At 38.5% G+C, this 25,971-nt stretch overlaps 1 protein-coding gene across 1 annotated transcript in view; it reads left to right on the plus strand.

Moving 5' to 3' along the window:
- Nucleotides 1–25,691, plus strand: part of F5 (coagulation factor V) — a 91,078-nt gene extending 65,387 nt beyond the window's left edge. The window contains exons 17-27 of the mRNA XM_003258844.4: nucleotides 2,413–2,649; nucleotides 3,621–3,831; nucleotides 5,340–5,519; nucleotides 7,412–7,528; nucleotides 8,529–8,600; nucleotides 9,533–9,636; nucleotides 10,085–10,240; nucleotides 19,260–19,404; nucleotides 21,354–21,505; nucleotides 24,288–24,470; nucleotides 25,459–25,691. Of these exons, the coding sequence (XP_003258892.2) occupies nucleotides 2,413–2,649; nucleotides 3,621–3,831; nucleotides 5,340–5,519; nucleotides 7,412–7,528; nucleotides 8,529–8,600; nucleotides 9,533–9,636; nucleotides 10,085–10,240; nucleotides 19,260–19,404; nucleotides 21,354–21,505; nucleotides 24,288–24,470; nucleotides 25,459–25,605 (1,704 nt within the window). The 3' untranslated portion in view covers nucleotides 25,606–25,691. The remainder of the gene's footprint in view (nucleotides 1–2,412; nucleotides 2,650–3,620; nucleotides 3,832–5,339; nucleotides 5,520–7,411; nucleotides 7,529–8,528; nucleotides 8,601–9,532; nucleotides 9,637–10,084; nucleotides 10,241–19,259; nucleotides 19,405–21,353; nucleotides 21,506–24,287; nucleotides 24,471–25,458) is intronic.
- The last annotated feature ends 280 nt before the right edge of the window (nucleotides 25,692–25,971 follow it).

Genomic DNA, 25,971 nt, shown 5'->3' on the forward strand with positions numbered 1-25,971 from the left:
GCTCTTTAGTTTAATTTGTCAATTTTTGCTTTTGTTGAAATGCTTTAGAGGAATTAGTCATAAATTCTTTCCCAAGGCTGATATCCAGAATGGTGTTTCCTAGGTTTTTCTTCTAGGATTCTTATAGTTTGAGGTCTCACATTTAAATCTTTAATCCGTCTTGAGTTAATTTTTGTATATGATGAATCCAGTTTCACTGGATTCATTAGGGTCCAGTTTCATTCTTCCACATATGGGTAGCCAGCTATTCCAGCACCATTTATTAAATACGAGTCCCTTTCCCCTTGTTTTTGTTTTTGTTGTTGTTGTTGTTGTTGTTGACTTTGTCAAAGTTCAGGTGGTTGTTAAGTGTGTGGCTTTATTTCTGGGTTCTTTATTCTGTTTCATTGGCCTATGTGTCTGTTTTTGTATCAGTACCATGCTATTTTGGTTATTGTAGCTTTATAGTATAGTTTCAAGTCAGGTACTGTGATACCTCCAGATTTGTTCTTTTTGCTTAAGATTGCTTTGGCTATTCAGGCTCTTTTTGGATTCCATATGAATTTTAGAATAGCTTTGTCTAATCCTGAGGAAAATGATTCCAGTAGTTCGTTAAAAAATAGTGTTGAATCTGTAGATTGCTTTGGGCACAATGGCTATTTTAACAATACTGATTCTTCCAATACATAAGCATAGAATGTTTTTCCATTTGTTTGTGTCATGTATGATTTCTTTTGTCAGTGTTTTGTAATTCTCCTTATAGAGATCTTTCACCTCTTTGGTTAGATGTTTTCCTAGGTATTTTGTATGTGTGTGTGTGTGTGGCTATGTTTAATGGGATTGCGTTCTTGATTTCGCTCTCAGTTTGAACATTACTGATGTATAGAAATGCTATTTTGTACATTTGTACATTGTATTTTGTATAATTGATTTTGTATATTAATCTTGCATCCTGAAACTTTACTGAAGTCATTTATCAGTTCCTGGAGCCTTTTCATGGAGTCTTTAGGGTTTTCTAGGTACAGAATCATATTACCAATGAAGAGAGATGGTTTAACTTCTTTTCTTCTTTGGTTGCCTTTTATTTCTTTCTCTTGCTTGATTGCTGTGACTAGAATTTCCAATACTATGTTGAATAAGAGTGATGAGAGTGGGCATCCATGTCTTGTTCCAGTTCTCACAGGGAAGGCTTTCAGCTTTTGCTCATTCAGTATGATGTTGGCTGTAGGTTTGTCATAGATGGCTCCTATTATTTTGAAGTATGTTCCTTCAATGCCTAGTTTGTTGAGGGTTTTTATCGTGAATGGATGTTAGGTTTTATAAAAAGCTTTTTCCACATTTATTGAGATGATGATACTGTTTTTGTTTTTAATTCGGTTTATGTGGTGAATCACATTTATTGATTTGAATATGTTGAGCCACTTTGCATCCTAGGAATGAAGCCTATGTGATTGTGATGAATTAATTTTTAATTTGCTGCTGGATTTGGTTTGCCAGTATTTTGTTGAAGATTTTTGTGTCTATGTACATCAGAGATATTGGCCAGTAGTTTTCACTATTCATTGTGTCTTTGCCAGGTTTTGTTATTAGGGTGATGCTGGCTTTGTAGAATAAAATAAGGAACAGACAATTATGGGGTCTTTAATCACTAGAAGTTATAGAAGGGCTGGGAGGAGCTTCATGGGTCTGACTGCTGGGGTGTGAAGACTTCCCATATGGCATTTAAGTCCTTTACCATCTGGCCCCAACCTGGTCCTTTTCCAGCCTCATTTCTCACCAGGTTCCACCTGTCCCTGTGCATTTCACAGCCCAGTTCCACCCAGACCCTTGCTACTCCCCAAATTCTTCCTTTACTCCCCTGCTCACAGGCATCTTTCTGCCCTTCTGAGAGTCTGAAATGTCTTTCTAGCTCCTGTTCATTCTATGATGGCCAATTCCATTTCCTCTAAGAAACTTACCTTAATTCTTCCAGCTGCTCCTAAATATTCAACCAAATTGTTCCTCCAGGGCATTGTCATCTGAACCCACTTAGACTTTGTATATAGCACCTGTTGTCTCCACATTTGTAGTGTGGTTGCCCATGTGCATGTCTGTCTTCACCAGTAGCTTAAAAGCTTCTTATGAACAAGAATCAAGCTTCTTTCATCTTCACATCTCCACTACCTATCACTCTCATTTCATTAGTAGATAATGTCAGTACTGTAGCCTTGAGCCTAAGAACAAATATGTTTTGGTATTTCTGGAGAAAACTACTTGGGCCATATCTCACAGGATGGTTGTGAAAATTAAATGAAATAATATACATAAGTTATTTTGTACCTTATATCTTAGCTCTGATTTTATAACCAGCCATTTTGACCTATAATGCTGACATTTTTGTGGTTTAGATTTTTGTTAAGCTTAAGTACATTTGTGGATCATTCCTTTTTCTAGGTTCGTTTTAAAAATTTAGCATCCAGACCATATTCTCTACATGCCCATGGACTTTCCTATGAAAAATCATCAGAGGGAAAGACTTATGAAGATGACTCACCTGAATGGTTTAAGGAAGATAATGCTGTTCAGCCAAATAGCAGTTATACCTATGTATGGCATGCCACTGAGCGATCAGGGCCAGAAAGTCCTGGCTCTGCCTGTCGGGCTTGGGCCTACTACTCAGCTGTGAACCCAGTAGGTACTTTCATTGAAAGTTTTTCTCATTCCCCTAACCTCGTAATCTGAGTCCACCAAATGGAAGAGTTGGGGTTATTTCTTGTTAAACGTCTTTCTCGCTTTTCATGAGGAATGCATAAGGGTGTGGTTAACAGTCTACACTTATCATAACCAGGGACTCTCCATGCAGCTCTTCAGATGACAGAGAGAGAAACATTTATTCAGTGGAAAGGAGGGAAGATTACTTGAACGATCGGCCATGAATTAGAATGCCTACATTCACAGAAGATGGCATTTATTTGAAATTTTCTTGAAACAAGTATTAGCTATGTTCTGCTCTTTCTTTTTGAAAAGAACTGCAAAGTCAAGACTCCTTTATCTATCATTCTGCAACGTATATATGCTTCAAAACAATATGTCGTACACAGTATATGCATACAATTTTATCTGTTAGTTAAAAAGAGAAACAACTCCTTCATTTCAGGCATAGTGGAAAGAGCACAGACTCAGATGTGAATTTTTACCCTGTCACTTAATGCATAATCCTAGGAAATTCCTTGACCTCTCTTAGCCTGGTATCAGAAGTTAAAAATGAGATAACAGTACATAGTGCATGGTAAGCACTTGGTAAATACTTGTTCAATGAATGAATTTATATTTACCATATAAGATAGTTGTCAGGATTAAGTGGGAGATTGCAGGCAAATCATTTAATATAGTAATAGATTCTCAATAAATAGTATCCCTTATATTATCAATTTATTATTATCATCATTGTTACTGGGATAAAGATCAACCAGAGGAAGGAGTATTATGAATACAACAGAATTAGGTGATAAACATCCAGGCTTATTATGCCATTCATTTATAATCTTCATCTTCAAATTCAGAGCCTATCAGAAAGTTTCCTTTTGTATATGATGAATGATTATCAGAAGAGCAAGGACATTCCTGAGAAAGAGACAATACAATTTACTCTCTTTTTCCAGGAAAAAGATATTCACTCAGGCTTGATAGGTCCCCTTCTAATCTGCCAAAAAGGAATACTACATAAGGACAGCAACATGCCTGTGGACATGAGAGAATTTGTCTTACTATTTATGACCTTTGATGAAAAGAAGAGCTGGTACTATGAAAAGAAGTCCCGAAGTTCTTGGAGACTCACATCCTCAGAAATGACAAAATCCCATGAGTTTCACGGTATTTTCCTCTGACTTTGATCTAATCTCCTAATTAAATCACACTGGGTCACAGTGATTCCTGCCCTTAGATCTTCACAAGATTAGACACGAGATGCTTCTGAGACAGCCAGAGCTACAACTAAAACCGGTTCCTTAACATTCCAGAGGGCTGATGTAATCTGGCAGGTGACACTGTGGGTGAGGCAAAAAGAGAAAGTCTGAAAGCGCAGAGAAGCTGCTGCAAAACAAACCAACAGAAAACCACAACAACAAAAAGCCAGCGTGCTTCAGCTGGTAACATACATTGAAAAGGAATTAACATTGTTCTGCAATTTAAAGTTAATAAGCTTGTTTCTGGATCTCTAAAGGCACAAGTGTTTATATAAAAGAAATGATCACCTGTGTGTCTTTTCTAAAATAAGAATGATTCTAACAGTTTTAGCTCTCAGCAGCTAACAGGTGGCACCCAAAGCATATGAGAACAAATGAGATAGAAACTAGGTACCCAGGTAATGGGAGAATAGTGGCAAGAGAGCATTTGGGTGGTCACACTGGGAAAAGTGTGCCTACTTGGAAATTCACTCGGAAATTTGCCCTATAAGCTAGTAAATGAAACAGAAACTGAGATGAGAAAGGTACGAGCTTGCGTTATGAATATGTAGATAGGTGTTCTCACACCTGATATAATTTTAAGGATGCCCAAATTATCTCAACCCGTCCCTCTCCAAAAATTCACTTGCCTGGTTTCTGAAATTTCACGGCAGTTCCTCTAACTTAAGAAGGAGGAAATAAAGCACTTTCCTCACTTTGGTTTCAGTTAAATGTTTGGTAACACTAAACTTTATCTTTAAAATTTTGTGTTACATTTTTAAGGTGATCAAGTTTCTCCGGAACTTTTTAAAAAATCTACATATTTTACTATGGGGAGAGTAGATAAAGCCTGAGAACCCTAGATATCTAATCTGAGAAGTGGGCAGAGGAGTTATCATACCAATGAGAGAATAAACATGACTTGCTATGGTTGCTGGATACACCAACTTTAGATGAACTCCTAATTTTATAAACTCCTAGACTTCCTAATTTGCCTGAAACTTTCTCTGAATTTAGAAGGCCTTAAGGTGACATGCTGCATATCTCCTTGCTGACTCCAATCCCTGGAGTTTACTTTGTCTGCCCATATTTATGTTTATCTTTTGTAGTTAAGGAAAATAAAGACTTAATGGAAAGGATACATGGGTAAAGCACAGAACTGTAAAATCTGAGGAAAAGAGTGATAAACTGCTTGGAAAGGGAGTTCCCTCCGCCTTCTGCTGTAGGCTGGTGTGAATGATATGAGAAGGACTAGTGGTTCTGCTTCAGCCTCTCACTAATATGACATATAAAAGGGCCCTTTCTATGGCTAGGTAGGCCTGGGAATGCAGAATCATGAGGAATATGGGTGTTGAGTGGGTTGTCCCATATTTCCTTACCAGTCGCCCTCTCTGTGTCAACAGATTTTTAATTGATTTCAACTCTTTGTCCTTTCAGCCATTAATGGGATGATCTACAGCTTGCCTGGCCTGAGAATGTACGAGCAAGAGTGGGTGAGGTTACACCTGCTGAACATAGGTGGCTCCCAAGACATTCACGTGGTTCACTTTCACGGCCAGACCTTGCTGGAAAATGGCAATAAACAGCACCAGTTAGGGGTCTGGCCCCTTCTGCCTGGTAAAGATTGGGTAATGGAAAGAGGTCCCTGCTAAGAAATACAGGGAAAAGGCAATCTGTAACTCCTTCTCATTTCTTCCTTGTGCATATACTTCCTAAGGGGTCAGAACACAGGGTTCTGGCATAGAGCCCAGGCAAACCCATAGACCCGAAGTATATACAGAGTACAAAAATGTCACCTAATTTATGAACTATTTGCAGCACCACATAGGCTAAATGTGTGACCCAACTCAGTTGCTACAGAACATGCAGTTTCTCCCAAGCCACTGTGTGTCATACAGACGAGGTCTTAAGCAGATGAAAAAATGAATCCTACAGGGCTCAGGCAGCTACAGCTATCTCTGCTGGGAGGGTTTCCAGATTCTTCAGTTCTGCTCCTCCTCTAGGCTCTATCACCCTAATATCTTTGGGCAAGTGACTCCAGGAATCATATTTTTAAACTGACTTATAGACTGTTTGAAGAGGAAAACATTTTTAAAGAATAATTATAAAAGTTAAAGAACAAAGGTATTTAGAACTTTTCATGTGCAAAATAAAGATAAATGTAGATTTAAACAATCTACAATTATACAGAAGGGATGTTTCTGTGCCAATGAGTTGTTTGTAAGTGTATCTACTTGTGCAGCAGTATAAAAACCTAGGAAGTCAGTTAAAATGCAGATGTGAAGGCAGAGGGATTTTGTTCTCAGAGACTTTAAAGTAGATTTTGGGCAGAATTCCCAGGAGTCTGTATTTTTAACAAGCAGCCTTCCTTCTATTTTGTCTTCTATTAAAAGTAATGGCAAAAACCACAATTATAGTTTGCATCAACCTAACACATGCTCCCTGAGGATTTAGTGAAGGCAGCCCCTCGACAGCACTTTGGGTGACATTGTGTGAATCTGCCTCAGATGCAGGCACAGAAGTCCAAACGGACTGGTTTGATTAAGAGCAGGGAAAAAAAGAGGGTTCTTGTTGGTTTTTCACATGCCAGTAACTCACTAATACATGTAGAGAGTATTAATTGTATTATATTAATATCATATTAATTAATTAATACAATAATTAATCAATAGATAATATATTGTATTAAAATCAGAGACAGAAGAGATTCAGTCAAATTTACTCATCTTTTCATCAAGTATTAGATCAGTCATCCTTCCCATCAGCCTGCAGAGAGATTGAGAAGCTAGGATTGGCTGGTGTCTCTAAATCTGCAAACCTAAATACCTGCATTGGAGAAAGGAAAACTGGAGATCTTTTTCAGTGTGTTTGAGGAAGATAACCATATCTATTCATTTTCACCCACAATCTGGGAAACAGTCATAAATTATAGTCAACAGAATTTAAATATTAACTGCCAGGGGGTAATGTTAAATACCAGACTGCATAGCCAGAGGTTTTAGAAATCTCATTCTTTCAGTGTTTTTTCTCAACAATTTATGTAAATCTCTATTCAAATATGTAAGCTTTATGGAAAATTTGAAAACATGGAGGAAGAAGGTTTTATTTTTATTTTCTTATATAAAAAAGAGAAAAAAGCAAAATGAAGAAAGGGAAAGGAAACACGTATGATATTTTTGAAGCCCAATGATGTAACTCGAGGTCACTTTGAAAATTAGGACTGTGAAGCTGTATTGTATGTGAGTTAATTTGTAACATTATATTTAGATAAGTAAAAGTTTCTTCTAGTGAGGCGTGGTGGAGATTTAAAAATTTTTAGTTATCTGTGTGTGTGTGTTGTTATTGTTTTGTTTTTATCTGTTATACTTTTAGTCCTACCTAAAGAAAAATGGTTAAATTCTATTTGAAAGTCTCTTGTGAAGCAGGAATTTTAGGATTCTTAGAGAACTAACAACCACAATATTTACTTGTTAATTTTTGCAAATGTAATGTTGTTCTTTTTATTTTAGGTTCATTTAAAACTCTTGAAATGAAGGCATCAAAACCTGGCTGGTGGCTCCTAAACACAGAGGTTGGAGAAAACCAGAGAGCAGGGATGCAAACGCCATTTCTTATCATGGACAGAGGTATCACAAGAGCCATGTGATACTTGGTTTAGCAGGAGAGTGCCTATTACTAGAATATTACCAACTTTTAGATTGGAAATATTCAACTCTAAGAACTCTGATGTGACAAAGGCATAATGTGTAGCCATAGTTGCTTTTATTCCGGCCCATGATCTGACTGCATTGAAAACACATCAGTCAGATCAAAAGCATTCCTCTCAATTGGGAAACCTGCGTAAAGCATCCTTCTTCATGATTTGTGATCCATGGGCAAGTGCATATAAGAAATTTTCCAGCTTCCAAGAGTTGAGGAGGGAAAAGGTCACAGGAATTTAACAATGACTGAGTTACTAAACTTGACATTTCAGCATTCAGGAAACACAGTTTTCATCTGTCCATCTGTTCATCCATTCTTTAAGCCATTACTAAGCACTGTTTGAGTATGAAGCACTGTGCCAACATCCACGTAGCACAGTGGCTGGTATCCCTTTCTTGATCAAGGTATAAATAATCTTGTAACTTTGAGGTCAACTTTTGAGAACATAGTCTCATGAGGGCTAGAACTTTTTTTTCATATTTTTATATTTTATATTTTTATTTTTTTGTAGAGAAGAGGTTGCCCAAGATGGTGTCAAACTCCTGGCCTCAAGTAATCCTCCCCCGTCAGCCTCCCAGAATGCTAGGATTACAGGCATGAGCCACTGCACCTGGCCGTGAATAGTACCTAATGTTGTAAAATAGCATAATTTAAGATAAAAGCAGAAGAAAATCAGTTTAAAAAATGATTATATTTCATGATTTCAGTTGCTTTCTTCTAGGATGCCACTATATCTATTAAAGCACCAGTCTTGTCAGTGCATTTACCATTTTATAATCAGATATATTTAAGTCAGGGCCACACAAGGTAGGTAAAAATATCTAATTACTGACCTGTCAGAAACATAATCCCTAACCATGGAGTTTTACTTTATTATATATATTTTCTAAGCAAAAATTATTCATTTTTTTCTGTTTTTCATAGACTGTAGGATGCCAATGGGACTAAGCACTGGTATCATATCTGATTCACAGATCAAGGCTTCAGAGTTTCTGGGTAAGTTGTAGCACCACGGTCTGTGAATGGTACCCCCTAAAATTGTGCAACATGCAGCCTATGAAACCATACATGACAATTCTGTCCATGAATCAGTTTTTCTCTTTATGCTTTTCTCTACTACAATATAGTGAAGCAGCTCCATTTGGGGTACATATATGGTAAAGGAAGGAACACTATGGCGGGAGCTAAAGGCCTCTTAGTGTGCTCTTAACACTGCCACCTCTTCTGGTGTATAATGATCCCAAAGAGTCTTTTCCAGGAAAAACCGATAGCTGGGGGTCATTGATTTCTCTACATAAAAAGCCCAGGCTCTCTGCAGGGATTTGGCAAGCATCAGATAGCTTACTCTTATGACCACGTGCCCATTTCCAAAACTCTCCTCAGTCACCTTTTCTGGGTTTGACCACGCATGTAGTATTTCAGCCAGATTCACAGGGTCTTATCAGCCAGGCATTATAGTCCCTATTAATATGGTCCTTTGCCTGTGGCAACCATTCATATATTCAGAAAACTTTGTTGAACCTCCACTATGTGTCAGGAACTCCTCCAAAGTTTTCTCACACTGCCTCAAAGCCCTTCCCAAGATCAAGAGGTCATGATCAAGAGGATGATGAGGCTCCCATATACCCTTCCATGTCTTCCTTTTAGGCAGGCACATTCAGCATTAGGAATATCAACACAACAGAAAAAATCAAACATGACCTGTGTGCAAGAAAGGGGATAGGTGGTGGTTGGCAGTTGACCAAACACAGACCTGAAGCCCAGATTTCATCATCAAGGACTGGCTTAGTAGCTGAGGCCCATGCCTAGACTCCTGACTACAACACAGGTCCTCCAAGGATCTGGTTTTCCACTGGATTAAACTCACTTGAGAAATTGCTGAGTTTTCAAAAAATTCAGAATAAATCTTTTTCTTCCCTTGAGTTTAGGCTACTGGGAGCCCAGATTAGCAAGATTAAACAATGGTGGATCTTATAATGCTTGGAGTGTAGAAAAACTTCCAGCAGAATTTGCCTCTAAACCTTGGATCCAGGTTTGTCTTAATAGACTGATAATATTTACTGCTATTGTAATAATAAAAATGAAAGTGATTTAGTAATTCCTTGTTATTGTTCTTGCAGTGTTGTTAGGGGAAATAGCAAGTACTAAGTATGAGGCACTGTTCTAAGTACTTTATGTCCTTAAAATCAACCCTCTGAGGTTGGTTCTAATAATATCTTGTTTTATAGATTAAAAAACAAAAGGCACAGAGATACTACCTACCTTCCCAAAGTAACACACAGCTAATTAGTCATTGAATTGGGATTCAAATCTAGGTACTCTGTGCCCAAATATGAATTGCATGTAGTCATTGTACCAGTTTGCTAAGATCTTATGTGCTAGCTCTTTAGTTCTGAAGAAAGCTGATTGTATAATGAATTTAGGTGGTGTGTGACTTGTTGACAAGGACAGTTCTGTTTACTGGCTTTACTATATTGCAGGTGGACATGCAAAAGGAAGTCATAATCACAGGGATCCAGACCCAAGGTGCCAAACACTACCTGAAGTCCTGCTACACCACAGAGTTCTATGTAGCTTACAGTTCCAGCCAAATCAACTGGCAGATCTTCAAAGGGAACAGCACAAGGAATGTGATGGTTTGTGTGCATATTTCTATCTGAATCTCTAGACTCAGCCTAGGATTATTATGACTATACCTAATGATTATGTATTTAAAAAAAATACCTTTCTGGGTATTAGAAATGTGAATGGCGGGGGTGGAGCCAAGATGGCCGAATAGGAACAGCTCCCTTCCACAGCTCCCAGCCTGAGCGACACGGAAGACGGGTGATTTCTGCATTTCTGTTTGAGGTACCGGTTTCATCTCACTAGGGAGTGCCAAACAGTGGGTGCAGGACAGTCCGTGAAGCGCACTGTGCGTGAGCCAAAGCAGGGCGAGGCATTGCCTCACTCGGGAAGTGCAAGGGGTCAGGGAGTTCCCTTTCCTAGTCAAAGAAAGGGGTAACAGACTGCACCTGGAAAATCGGGTCAGTCCCACCCTAATACTGCACTTTTCCAATGGTCCTGGAAAACGGCACACCAGGAGATTGTGTCCCGCACCTGGCTCGGAGGGTCCTATGCCCATGGAGTCTTGCTGATTGCTAGCACAGCAGTCTGAGATCAAACTGCAAGGCAGCAGTGAGGCTGGGGGAGGGGCGCCCGCCATTGCCCAGGCTTGCTTAGGTAAAAAAAGCAGCCAGGAAGCTCCAACTGGGTGGAGCCCACCACAGCTCAAGGAGGCCTGCCTGCCTCTGTAGGCTCCACCTCTGGGGGCAGGGCACAGACAAACAAAAATTCAGCAGGAACCTCTGTAGACTTAAATGTCCCTGTCTGACTGACAGCTTTGAGGAGAGTAGTGGTTCTCCCAGCACGCAGCTGGAGATCTGAGAACGGACAGACTGCCTCCTAAAGTGGGTCCCTCACCCCCGAGCAGCCTAACTGGGAGGCACCCCCCAGTAGGGACAGACTGACACCTCACTCAGCCAGGTACTCCTCTGAGACAAAACTTCCAGAGGAACTATCAGACAGCTGAATTTGTGGTCTCACGAAAATCCACTGTTCTGCAGCCACCTCTGCTGACACCCAGCCAAACAGGGTCTGGAGTGGACCTCTAGTAAACTCCAACAGACATGCAGCTGAGGGTCCTGTCTGGTAGAAGGAAAACTAACAAACAGAAAGGACATCCACACCAAAAACCCATCAGTACATCACCATCATCAAAGACCAAAAGTAGATAAAACCACAAAGATGGGGAAAAAACAGAGCAGAAAAACTGGAAATTCTAAAAAGCAGAGCACCTCTCCTCCTCCAAAGGAACACAGTTCCTCACCAGCAACGGAACAAAGCTGGACAGAGGAGGACTTTGACGAATTGAGAGAAGAAGACTTCAGACGATCAAACTACTCGGAGCTTCGGGAGGAAATTCAAAACAATAGCAAAGAAGTTAAAAACTTTGAAAAAAAATTAGACGAATGGATAACTAGAATAACCAATGGAGAGAAGGGCTTAAAGGAGCTGATGGAGCTGAAAGCCAAGTATTGAGAACTACGCAAAGACTGCAGAAGCCTTGGTAGCAGATGCGATCAACTGGAAGAAAGGGTATCAGTGATGGAAGATGAAATGAATGAAATGAAGCGAGATGGGAAGTTTAGAGAAAAAAGAATAAAAAGAAATGAACAAAGCCTCCAAGAAATTTGGGACTATGTGAAAAGACCAAACCTACGTCTGATTGGTGTACCTGAAAATGATGGGGAGAATGGAACTAAATTGGAAAACACTCTGCAAGATATTATCCAGGAGAACTTCCCCAATCTAGCAAGGCAGGCCAACATTCAGATTCAGGAAATACAGAGAACGCCACAAAGATACTCCTCAAGAAGAGCAACTCCAACACACATAATTGTCAGATTCACCAAAGTTGAAATGAAGGAAAAAATGTTAAGGGCAGCCAGAGAGAAAGGTCAGGTTACCCACAAAGGGAAGCCCATCAGACTAACAGCTGATCTCTCGGCAGAAACTCTACAAGCCAGAAGAGAGTAGGGGCCGATATTCAACATTCTTAAAGAAAAGAATTTTCAACCCAGAATTTCATATCCAGCCAAACTAAGCTTCATAATTGAAGGAGAAATAAAATACTTTACAGACAAGCAAATGCTGAGAGATTTTGTCACCACCAGGCCTGCCCTAAAAGAGCTCCTGAAGGAAGCCCTAAACATGGAAAGGAACAACTGGTACCAGTCACTGTAAAAACATGCCAAATTGTAAAGACCATCGAAGCTAGGAAGAAACTGCATCAACTAACGAGCAAAATAACCAACTAACATCATAATGACAGGATCAGATTCACACATAACAATATTAACTTTAAATGTAAATGAGCTAAATGCTCCAATTAAAAGACACAGGCTGGCAAACTGGATAAGGAGTCAGGACCCATCAGTGTGCTATATTCAGGAAACCCATCTCATGTGCAGAGACACACATAGACTCAAAATAAAGGGATGGAGGAAGATCTATCAAGCAAATGGAAAACAAAAAAAGGCAGGGGTTGCAATCCTAGTCTCTGATAAAAGAGACTTTAAACCAACAAAGATCAAAAGAGACAAAGAAGGCCATTACATAATGGTAAAGGGATCAATTCAACAAGAAGAGCTAACTAGCCTAAATATATATGCACCCAACACAGGAGCACCCAGATTCATAAAGCAAATCCTGAGTGACCTACAAAGGGACTTAAACTCCCACACAATAATAATGGGAGATTTGAACACCCCACTGTCAACATTAGACAGATCAACGAGACAGAAAGTTAATAAGGATATCCAGGAATTGAACTCAGCTCTGCACAAAGTGGACCTAATAGACATCTACAGAACTCTCCACCCCAAATCAACAGAATATACATTTTTTTCAGCACCACACCACACTTATTCCAAAATTGACCACATAGTTGGAAGTAAAGCTCTCCTCAGCAAATGTAAAAGAACAGAAATTATAACAAACTGTCTCTCAGACCACAGTGCAATCAAACTAGAACACAGGATTAAGAAACTCACTCAAAACCGCTCAACTACATGGAAACTGAACAACCTGCTCCTGAATGACTACTGGGTACATAATGAAATGAAGGCAGAAATAAAGATGTTCTTTGAAACCAACGAGAACAAAGACACAACATACCAGAATCTCTGGGACACATTCAAAGCAGTGTGTAGAGGGAAATTATTAGCACTAAATGCCCACAAGAGAAAGCAGGAAAGATCCAAAATTGACACCCTAACATCACAATTAAAAGAACTAGAAAAGCAAGAGCAAACACATTCAAAAGCTAGCAGAAGGCAAGAAGTAACTAAAATCAGAGCAGAACTGAAGGAAATAGAGACACAAAAAACCCTTCAAAAAATTAGTGAATCCAGGAGCTGGTTTTTTGAAAAGATCAACAAAATTGAAAGACCACTAGCAAGACTAATAAAGAAGAAAAGAGAGAAGAATCAAATAGATGCAATAAAAAATGAAAAAGGGGATATCACCACCGATCCCACAGAAATACAATCTACCATCAGAGAATACTACAAACACCTCTATGCAAATAAACTAGAAAATCTAGAAGAAATGGATAAATTCCTCGACACATACGCCCTCCCAAGACTAAACCAGGAAGAAGTTGAATCTCTGAATAGACCAATAACAGGCTCTGAAATTGTGGCAATAATCAATAGCTTACCAACCAAAAAGAGTCCAGGACCTGATGGATTCACAGCTGAATTCTACCAGAGGTACAAGGAGGAACTGGTACCATTCCTTCTGAAATTATTCCAATTGATAGAAAAAGAGGGAATCCTCCCTAACACATTTTATGAAGCCAGCATCGTCCTGATACCAAAGCCTGGCAGAGACATAACCAAAAAAGAGAATTTCAGACCAATATCCTTGATGAACATTGATGCAAAAATCCTCAATAAAATACTGGCAAACCAAATCCAGCAGCACATCAAAAAGCTTATCCACCATGATCAAGTGGGCTTCATCCCTGGGATGCAAGGCTGGTTCAACATACGCAAATCAATAAATGTAATCCAGCATATAGACAGAACCAAAGACAAAAACCACATGATTATCTCAATAGATGCAGAAAAGGCCTTTGATAAAATTCAACAACGCTTCATGCTAAAAACTCTCAATAAATTAGGTATTGATGGGACGTATCTCAAAATAATAAGAGCTATCTATGACAAACCCACAGCCAATATCATACTGAATGGGCAAAAACTGGAAGCATTCCCTTTGAAAACTGGCACAGGACAGGGATGCCCTCTCTCACCACTCCTATTCAACATAGTGCTGGAAGTTCTGGCCAGAGCAATCAGGCAGGAGAAGGAAATAAAGGGTATTCAATTAGGAAAAGAGGAAGTCAAATTGTCCCTGTTTGCAGATAACATGATTGTATATCTAGAAAACCCCATCGTCTCAGCCCAAAATCTCCTTGTGCTGATTAGCAACTTCAGCAAAGTCTCAGGATACAAAATCAATGTACAAAAATCACAAGCATTCTTGTACACCAATCACAGACAAACAGAGAGCCAAATCAGGAGTGAACTCCCATTCACAATTGCTTCAAAGAGAATAAAATACCTAGGAATCCAACTTACAAGGGATGTGAAGGACCTCTTCAAGGAGAACTACAAACCACTGCTCAATGAAATAAAAGAGGATACAAACAAATGGAAGAACATTCCATGCTCATGGGTTGGAAGAATCAATATCGTGAAAATGGCCATACTGCCCAAGGTAATGTATAGATTCAATGCCATCCCCATCAAGCTACCAATGACTTTCTTCACAGAATTGGAAAAAACTACTTTAAAGTTCATATGGAACCAAAAAAGAGCCCGCATCACCAAGTCAATCCTAAGCCAAAAGAACAAAGCTGGAGGCATCATGCTACCTGACTTCAAACTATACTACAAGGCTACAGTAACCAAAACAGCATGCTACTGGTACCACAACAGAGACATAGATCAATGGAACAGAACAGAGCCCTCAGAAATGATGCTGCATATCTACAACTATCTGATCTTTGACAAACCTGACAAAAACAAGAAATGGGGAAAGGATTCCCTATTTAATAAATGGTGCTGGGAAAACAGACTAGCCATATCTAGAAAGCTGAAACTGGATCCCTTCCTTACACCTTATACAAAAATTAACTCAAGATGGATTAAAGACTTAAATGTTAGACCTAAAACCATTAAAATCCTACAATAAAACCTAGGCAATACCATTCAGGACATAGGCGTGGGCAAGGACTTCATGTCTAAAACACCAAAAGCAATGGCAACAAAAGCCAAAATTGACAAATGGGATCTAATTAAACTAAAGAGCTTCTGCACAGCAAAAGAAACTACCATCAGAGTGAACAGGCAACCTACAGAATGGGAGAAAACTTTTGCAACCTACTCATCTGACAAAGGGCTAATATCCAGAATCTACAATGAACTCAACAAATTTACAAGAAAAAAACAAACAACCCCATCAAAAAGTGGGCAAAGGACATGAACAGACACTTCTCAAAAGAACACATTTATGCAGCCAAAAAACACACGAAAAAATGCTCATCATCACTGGCCATCAGAGAAATGCAAATCAAAACCACAGTGAGATACCATCTCACACCAGTTAGAATGGCCATCATTAAAAAGTCAGGAAACAACAGGTGCTGGAGAGGATGTGGAGAAATAGGAACACTTTTACACTGTTGGTGGGACTGTAAACTAGTTCAACCATTGTGGAAGTCAGTGTGGCGATTCCTCAGGGATCTAGAACTAGAAATACCATTTGACCCAGCCATCCCATTACTGGGTATATACCCAAAGGACTATAAATCATGCTGCTATAAAGACACATGCACACGTATGTTTATTGCAGCACTATTCACAATAGCAAAGAGTTGGAACCAACCCAAATGTCCAACAACGATAGACTGGATTAAGAAAATGTGGCACATATACACCATGGAATACTATGCAGCCATAAAAAATGATGAGTTCATGTCCTTTGTAGGGACATGGATGAAACTGGAAAACATCATTCTCAGTAAACTATTGCAAGGACAAAAAACTAAACACCGCATGTTCTCACTCATAGGTGGGAATTGAACAATGAGAACTCATGGACACAGGAAGGGGAACATCACACTCGGGGGACTGTTGTGGGGTGGGGGGAGGGGAGAGGGACAGCATTAGGAGATATACCTAATGCTAAATGACGAGTTAATGGGTGCAGCAAAACAACATGGCACATGGATACATATGTAACAAACCTGCACATTGTGCACATGTACCCTAAAACCTAAAGTATAAAAAAAAAAAAAAAAAAGAAATGTGAATCGCTTTCTAAGGGTCATATGGAGAAAAGCAGTAATATGATAGGTCTGTGTCTTACAAATTAAAGAGAGAAGCAGGGTTACTGAAACTTCAAAACTCCACAAAACTTTAAAAAAATCATTTTATCATCAAACAAAATACCCAGATTTCTCAGACTGGCCGATGGTATACCACAGAGTAGAACATCTGGTCTTGCGCCTCAAGGAGCTTATGCTAAAAATTGCCTACCAAGAGTTTTGATTTTACTATTGTAGTTTGTTTTGTTATTTCAGTGTACCTGAAGTAAATAGTAGTGTTAATGCTAGTAAGCCTCTGAGGCAATATGATTCTCAGACTTTTTGGGGGGCCATGCCTGAGGAATGACATCCTCCTGGCTCTTCCAGGGGCTCAGCCAGAAGCCCTAACTCTTCTCCTCCTCTCTATTCCCTTCCCCAAAGAAACCTACCTGAATGCAAGGAGTCTGCCTGCCATTATTATACTGATAACCTTAAGTCTGTTTCTGCTTATATTTTATATAAAATTATTTACTGTTTATTAGTTATCTATTTTAAATAATTATTTATAATATGTCTCAGAACCATCAATATCCTAAATTATGGTTCTTACTAATCAGTATTATGAGAGAAAACACAGATTGCAGTTGAGTCCATAGCATAAAGATTTTGTCATCTATGTTCATGAGAGGATATTGGTATATAGTTTTATTTTTTTAATTGTCTTTTTCTGTTTTTGATACCACAGTTATACTAGTTTCATAAAATTGGTAAGCATGCTATTTTCTACGTTCTAGGAGAAAATGTCTGCAATTGGTATTAATTCTTTAAATATTTGGTAGGAATCACTAGTGAAACCATCTGGGCCTGCAGATTTCTTTTTGGGCAGGTTTCAAATTACAAATTCTATGTTCTAAATATTTACAGGGCTATTCAAATTATCTATGTCATATTGGGTGAATTTAAATACTTTGTGTATTTCAATTAATTGGTCAATTCCCTCTACGTTGTTAAGTTTATATGTGCAGAGTTGTCTGTATATTCCCTTATCCTTTTTCATGTTTGTAGTGATTTTGCCTGTTTCATCTCTGATATTGTCATCTGCACCTCCTTTCTTTTTTGTGTGAATCTTGCTAGAGATTTGTCGATTTAAAAAAAATCTTCTTGGCCGGGCGCAGTGGCTCACGTCTGTAATCCCAGCACTTTGGGAGGCTGAGGCAGGCAGATCACGAGGTCAAGAGATCAAGACCATCCTGACTAACATGGTGAAACCCCCTCTCTACTAAAAATATAAAAAAAAATTGGGCATGGTGGCGCACTCCTGTAATCCCAGCTACTTGGGAGGGTGAGGCAGGAGTATCGCTTGAATCCGGAAGGCAGAGGTTGCAGTGAGCCGAGATCTCGCCACTGCACTCCAGCCTGGTGACGGAGTGAGACTCCGTCTCAAAAAAAAAACAAAAAACAAAAAACTTTTCACAGAACCAGCCTTGTTTTATTGATTTTTCTCCATTGTTTTTCTGTTTTCTTTTTCTTTCTTTCTTTTTTTTTTTTTGAGACAGAGTTTCACTCTTGTTGCCCAGGCTGGAGCTCAATGGCGCAATCTCAGCTCACCGCAACCTCCGCCTCCCGGGTTCAAACGATTCTCCTGCCTCAGCCTCCCGAGTAGCTGGGATTACAGGCACGCGCCACCACTCCTGGCTAATTTTGTATTTTTGGTAGAGATGGGGTTTCTCCATGTTGGTCAGGCTGGTCTCGAACTCCTGACCTCAGGTGATCTGCCCTCCTCGGCCTCCCAAAGTGCTGGGATTACAGGCGTGAGCCACCACGCCCAGACTGTTTTTCTGTTTTCAATATTACCAATACCTGCTCTAATCTTCTGTTTTAAAAAGCTGGCTTTTTCTGACATTGTTCTGTCAGGAAAAGGGGTAGGGCCCAGCCTGGTTACTGCCAAGTGGGGTCAAAGTCCAGGTTCCCCACTCTGTTGCCACCTAAGAAAGGATTGTTCCTTGGTGGCTGGGTGGGAAGGGAAGTTCTCCATTTGGCCTCCACTGACACTGCAGGGGCAGGAGCTTCATTAGGGGCTGGAGATGAAAGCCCTAAATCCCTACATGGCCTTTTCTGACACAACCCCAGTGAGGGTGTGGGGTGCCTCTTTAGCCTCATGAGCATAGAAGTCTAGGCTCCCCATTCAGCCTTTGCTGTTGTGGGTTGGGGAGGGACCTCAGGTTTTTCTGTGGTGTTTGGCTAAAGGAGAGAAGTCAGTGTCCACCAGTTTTCTATTATATCTCGCTATGCTGCCCTTTACTGGTATTTTGGTTAGAGAAAGCAGATTTTATTTGGGCTTTTTCAGTCTGTACTCATTGGTGTTTCCAGGTTGCCAGCTTCTTCATTTCTAAGTCTGGGATTTATGAGGCAAAAAGAAAATTCAGGACACTCACCACCATTTTTTCCTTCTGAGAACCCTAGCCAGTCTGTCTTCTGAGCTCTTTTCAGGGTCTTATGTTTCTCTTAGCTATAACGTCCAAAGTTTTTTGTTGTACTTAGCAGGAGGAATAGGGCAAAGTACATATATACAATCTTCCTGGAAGTGGAATTATCCCCAAGTATATTTTATAACCAAATTGATTCAGTTCAGGCCCCATGAAAATGTAGTATTACAATATTAAATTATATCAAATTTTTAATATAAAGTCACTTTATAGATCAATGTTACATAACTAAACTTTCCTCTTTTCTTCTAGTATTTTAATGGCAATTCAGATGCCTCTACAATAAAAGAGAATCAGTTTGACCCACCTATTGTGGCTAGATATATTAGGATCTCTCCAACTCGAGCCTATAACAGACCTACCCTTCGATTGGAGCTGCAAGGTTGTGAGGTAAATGGTAAGGTACAAAGATGCATTATTTTCTCACTGCCACTCAAAGAATCAAGATTTGGGAGATATAAGAGAATGAGTAGAATTTTTAGTTCTTTTCAGTGATTTAGGCTCCTAGGAAAACCTTTGTGAAACAGAGGTTCTACTCAGGTAAACTCTCAGTGTGATCTAGACCAAGAATGGTTCTGCCAATCAGAGGGCTGACAGCATATCTGTGAAGAAACTGCCTGGATTATATAGACACATCACAACTCACCAAGGAAGGACTCTAATTTGGAATTACCTCCATCAGCCCATTTTCAATAAGAACTACCTGACATACAAACTAGGCCTTACTCTTCCAAAGTCTTCCAGGTCACTCAGACTTCAATGTCATGACAGTATCTGGCAACATCACTGCCATAGATGTGGTGTTCAATGAGTGTTTTTGAAATCTGAATTGGCTTCCCAACTTCCTGAAACCACAATTCTTCTTTATATTTTCTTTCATACCCTATGTAGGTACTCAAGTCTTTTCTATGTTAGCTGCTATTTCTCAGGGGCTGTAATGTGACCTGTGGTATAAATAAATCCAGGTAATCATAAATGGTCATAATAAAATTCTACTACATATAACAAGGATGTTTAAGAGTCTTAACTGTTCTTCTTGGACTCTTAAAGCAGTGCTTTCCAATATTTTTTACTTCAAAGCACACAAAGAAAATAATATCTGCTTGGCATTCTGAGGTAAAAGAATGAAGCAATAAACCTAAGGCTTGGCTGATCCAGGCCCCACTTGGCTGCTCAAGGGCTGGAAATGGGAAGAGGGATCAATAAATAGGCACACTAGAACCTGCCGTGGCACACCTGTCAGGAGTTGCAGTACTTCCCTTTTGGTGGACAGAAGCCGCCATGATTCACAATGGAGAAAGTAGCTGAACCCTGGAATCAGTTTCCTATTGAAGCAGATAATGAATGGCACAGTATACCCTTGGATGGATATGGGTGTTTTGCCAGATAGCAGTAGTCTATAACATCTCCCAAATAAAACACAAATCTTGTATCGGCAGAACCACTCCTTGAAACAGTTCCATAAGTCATTGTGTTTTTCTTTCCCTATGGTATAAATAGATTTGTTCAGATCCTAATAAACTACCCTAAAATGTGACATTCAACTCTGCTAACTTATTTAAAACATCTATTTTTTATACAAGAAGCATTATTTTCTTCTTATTCTTTTTTTGATACTTAGGTAATTATTAGCAGCGGGTATTATTTTTAGGACTCTTTTTTTTTTCATGGAGAAAGTAAGGCATCACTTCAAGAAAATTTCTGCATGATTTACCAACAAGAACAAAGTGTCACAGAGACGATGGGCGGTCAGCCAGGTTCACTCACTAGCTGTGTTTCTTACAGTCACAGGTCTGCCTTGCTGCCTATGATATTCAAATTACACCTTGGAAAAATTCCAAAGGGTACATAACTTGAATTACCCTCTAAGGGTTGAAACAGAAAATGTTAAATAGTGACTGAGGGACCATTGTATCTTCTTTGTAGCTTTTGTTAGAAGAAACAGAGTATTTTTTTATATAGATAGTTTAGGATTATTGTCACCTGAAAGCAAAGACCAAAGTTTCCAAGACTCTCAGAAGGAGGAAGTGAGTTTAAATGTTTAGAACATGGTATTTGGTATCAGATTGTCTTAACTCAATTCAGTTTCTGATTCTTGTGACTGCGTTACCTTAGACAAGTTACTGTGTTTTGGCTGTACTAAAATGGAGAAATTTATTAGCATTAAAAAATACATGTAAAGCCTGAGAACAGTATTTGGCACTTGGATTCAATAAATCTTCATTGTTGTGGTTATTGTTTTTGTCATTCGTTGGTAGTAATATTATTTCTTATCTCCTCTGCAGTGCAAAATGCCATGCAGGGAATATTGGTGTGTAATTAATCACATTACTTTTCTTTTGATAGGATGTTCCACACCCCTGGGTATGGAAAATGGAAAGATAGAAAACAAGCAAATCACAGCTTCTTCGTTTAAAAAATCTTGGTGGGGAGATTACTGGGAACCCTTCCGTGCCCGTCTGAATGCCCAGGGACGTGTGAATGCCTGGCAAGCCAAGGTCAAGTATACTCTATGCATGGTGTTCTCTTAGCGCTCCAGAAGAAAGCAAAGGCCCTCACTACCGCAAACATGGAGGATCTGGGAAGCAGGAGTATTTTAATCTGTTTCTGCAGATTAAAATCCTAGGTCCAAGAGTCTAGGATGTCTGTGGACTTGAGAGCTTCGACTATAACTTTGTCTCAGAGAGAAGTCATTTATCATCTCTGTGGTTTTTGGTCTAGTCTTGATTTAAACCAATAATAAGCAAATTAATTTTTCTGCAAAGAGACAGATAGTAAATATTTTAGTCTTTGTGGGCCATACATTCTCTGCCATAACTACTCAACTCTGCCATTGTAGCAGTAAAGTAGCCATAAACAATATGTAAATGAATGAGCTGGCTGTGTTCTAATAAAACTTTGTTTACAAAAACAGGCAGCGGGCCAAATTTGGCCCATGGATCGTAGTTTGCCAACTCCTCATTTAGACAGCTTACATTAGTGATAAACAAATGGTTTAGATTTGCAACATCATCTCTTATTTTTTCTTTACAATTTAGCAATATTTTTTCATTTTCTTAAATGAAATGTCATTTAAACTTTTTTGTTCTCTTCCCCGCCCTCCTTATTTAAAGAGCTTTGTGATATTCCTTGCGACAACTAGAAGCATAGTAAAATGTTGCAAAACCAGAGTTATAAAATCAGTGATCTAAGTTAAACAAACAACTTCCAGAGAGTTATACTGTCCCTGATATTAGCCCGCTGAGTAATTCAGGTGATTTAATTTGGGGGTAACTCTTAATAGTTGGCTCATTTTTATTAATTCTTTAAATGACCTGAGATATCAGAATGGCATGGATAACTTGATGATCCCTTCAGCCAACTAAATCCAAATTTCCTACTTTCTATCCTCATATCTCCCTCCCTTAAGATATCTACACTCCAATTTCCTGACTTTCTATAGAATTCCAGGACCTATCCTTAAATTAGGCCACCAGAAAGGAAAAAAGAATTGTGGTGCTGGTGGGGTAAATAGAAAAGATTGGATTCCACACAGTCTTGGGAACTGATATCTGTGTCTTGAAACTCATTCTGGCCCAATATAGAATCACAGAATGTTACCGTAGCAAGGAGCAAAGCATGTGGTCTAGATTTTTCCTTTTAATTCTAAATACACAAGAGATTAAATAATTTTAGCTTAGTTTAGTAGCAGAATCAGGACTAGAATCCCATTCTCCCAGTAAATAGTCCATGCTCCTTCCACCATTTGAAGCAGCCCAAATACCTCATTTTGCAATTTTGCAGAGGGCAAAGCTGACACCCAGAGAAGTTAAAATAATAAAAATAGTCTTATATTACATTTATATAATTTACATAGCAATATAAATAAGAATTAAAGAGATGTTATCGAATTCTTTTTCAGATGACTCTTTAGACTTGTTCATGGTATAACCTTGTCACTCCATACTTCATTTAACAATCTTTTAAAAAAACCTGCACTCTCTATAATTTGCTCTTAGTCTTTGTGATATAACAAAGGCCTCAAAGATAAAATGCTAATTTTTAATAATGTCATTTCAAAGTGAGAATTCGGGATCAGAAATATGTGTTTTACTTAACCCCCTTCCATTCACATGAAATGTCTTTATATGGTCTCTTTAGAGAGGTTGAAAATCAAAGCTGGACATATGCACAGATGTACATAGATGCTGTTCTCTCCATAACTAAAATGTCTCTACCTCTTTTATGCCTGTGAAAACCTCTAGCTGGTTATACTCTGTATCACTGGTACAACCTTGATATGAAGACACACTAAGATACCACCCAGATGTCACTAGAGGATGTTATAGACTTAAAAGTTTTCTAATATAATCATTCTAATTCAGTTAATTTGCCATTAAAATACACATAGCATGTGAATTTTTGTATATACACATATATACCCATACACCTAATATCTACACATACACATATGTATGTGTGGGTGATGTTGAAGAAACATATCAATATTATTTCCTTTAGAATTGAATGAGGTTATGGTAGATGATAAATCTCCCAAAGGTAAAAATTTATCTCAGATTACTCTAAAACTCAGTTTAGACCTTTTGATCTTTCTCCAAATGCATATCACCAACCATGTGATTAGGCATTTTGTTAGGCCGGAGACAGGACAATAACTGTACTGTGTATCAAGCTCTACTTATGGTTTTATCAGGTCTCTCAAATATTACATTTATTTGAAATATTAGAAGAAATTGAACTATTTCTGCTATTTGACATTAACGGGGGGAAGAGAAGTTGTGTTTTGTAAAATAGGTGAAAATAGAGAGAAGATGCTATCCAATTATTTCCCAGATAACCCTGCAGCAATATTACCAGAGTATTTAAAGAAATTTGCTTAAGAAAATATTTACAGATAATTTAGCAATTTAATAATTTTTCCAAATAAAGCTCATTTATTCATTCATTTATTCAACAACTATTTATTGAACACCAACTGGGTGTCTTAACGTTGTGGTGAGTACCAGGAAACAAAATGAAATAAGCCTCTACCCTCAAGCAGTAAGGAATGCTAAGAAGGAAACAATTATAGTACAATGTGTGAAATACTTCAATAAAAATTTACACACATATTGTGGCAACGAAGAAGAAAGAGGGAAAGCTTCTAGGAGACAGTGAATCCTAAGGGATAAGGTAGAACAAAATCCTTCTGAGCTCTGTGCTTTTTTGCGTATCTTGGTCTAAAAAAAAGGCAAAGGTTTTAACATCTTCCTTATCTATGTGTTTTTGTCATTTTCACAGGCAAACAACAATAAGCAGTGGCTAGAAATTGATCTACTCAAGATCAAGAAGATAACAGCAATTATAACACAGGGCTGCAAGTCTCTGTCCTCTGAAATGTATGTAAAGAGCTATACCATCCACTACAGTGACCAGGGAATGGAATGGAAACCATACAGGCTGAAATCCTCCATGGTGGACAAGGTAGAGTGGCATCTGGGCAAAGAGAAAGCAATCTGAAGACTGTGCTATAATGAGAATAACAGTATTTTGCATTTAACAAATATGCAGTGACATGTACCACCTCTTTAAGTCTTCTAAATCTTAGTTCTTCAGGTGCCTGGTCTCAGACAAACTCCTGGTTGTCTGTTTTGGTTTGTTTTATTTCTCACTACACCAGGTTGCCCTCATAGGAGGATAAATATCATTGTCATAAAAAAATAGTGATTTTATTTCTGGTGTGTGTAAACCTTGGGGAACTTGCTGGTGATGGAGGGAGGGAAGTTATACACTGTAGTTGAGGATATAAGTACATGCCAACAAGAATAAATAAATTAAAATGCATGGTCACATTTTAAATGTTAGCAATAATTAACCATTTATTGATGGCCACTTCCTGGCACTTACTATGCACTTACGTTGACATACATTTTTCAATATTTACAATGACTTCTGTGAGGTAAAATTTTATTATCCTTATTTTGCCGATGAGGAAATGAAGAATCAGAGAATAAGTAACTTTTTCAGTCATACAGCTAATACAAAGGGGCTAAAGGCAGAAATGGTTTTGCAGCTGCTCCCCAGCACCATGTGAGACCTGTTTATTTTTCCCCAATTTAAGTCAGATCACTGGTGAGATGAAATCTATCTGGCATGTGATTTCATAACTGATAGAGGATCATCTCTGTGATAGTGTTCTATGTGTTCTTTGATAGGCTCATTTTGAGCTAATAAGAGAAAACATTTTCTGGGTTGGGCATGATGGCTCATGTCTGCAATGCCAGCACTTAGGAAGGCTGAGGTGAGAGGATTACTTGAGCCCAGGAGTTTAAGGCTGCAGTGAGCCATGATGGTGCCACTGGACTCAAGCCTGGGCAACAGAATAAGACCCTGTCTTAAAAAAACAAAAACAACAAAAAAAACCTTTTCCATTTATGCTGTCATTAAAGATTTTCTCTTATTTTGCTTTCAGATTTTTGAAGGAAATACTAATACCAAAGGACATGTGAAGAACTTTTTCAACCCCCCAATCATTTCCAGGTTTATCCGTGTCATTCCTAAAACATGGAATCAAAGTATTGCACTTCGCCTGGAACTCTTTGGCTGTGATATTTACTAGAATTGAATATTCAAAAACCCCTGGAAGAGACTCTTTAAGACCTCAAACCATTTAGAATGGGCAATGTATTTTACACTGTGTTAAATGTTAACAGTTTTCCGCTATTTCTCTTTTTTTTTCTATTAGTGAATAAAATTTTATACAAGAAGCTTTTATAATGTAACTCCTTGCTACCAGTAAGTAAGATAATGGCTATTACTTCTGCATTAATTTGAATACAGATAGGAAAATATCAAGAACCAACAAGAAAATGGCTTACCTTTCTTAATGATTAAAAATGCTATTAAGTAATATTTATGTAGTTAAAATGCTTCATTATAAGGCTTTTAAATCCTGTATACACTAATAAAACAGATATTACTTTAA

This window comes from Nomascus leucogenys, chromosome 12, assembly GCF_006542625.1.
Source record: "Nomascus leucogenys isolate Asia chromosome 12, Asia_NLE_v1, whole genome shotgun sequence".
Lineage (NCBI taxonomy): Eukaryota > Metazoa > Chordata > Mammalia > Primates > Hylobatidae > Nomascus > Nomascus leucogenys.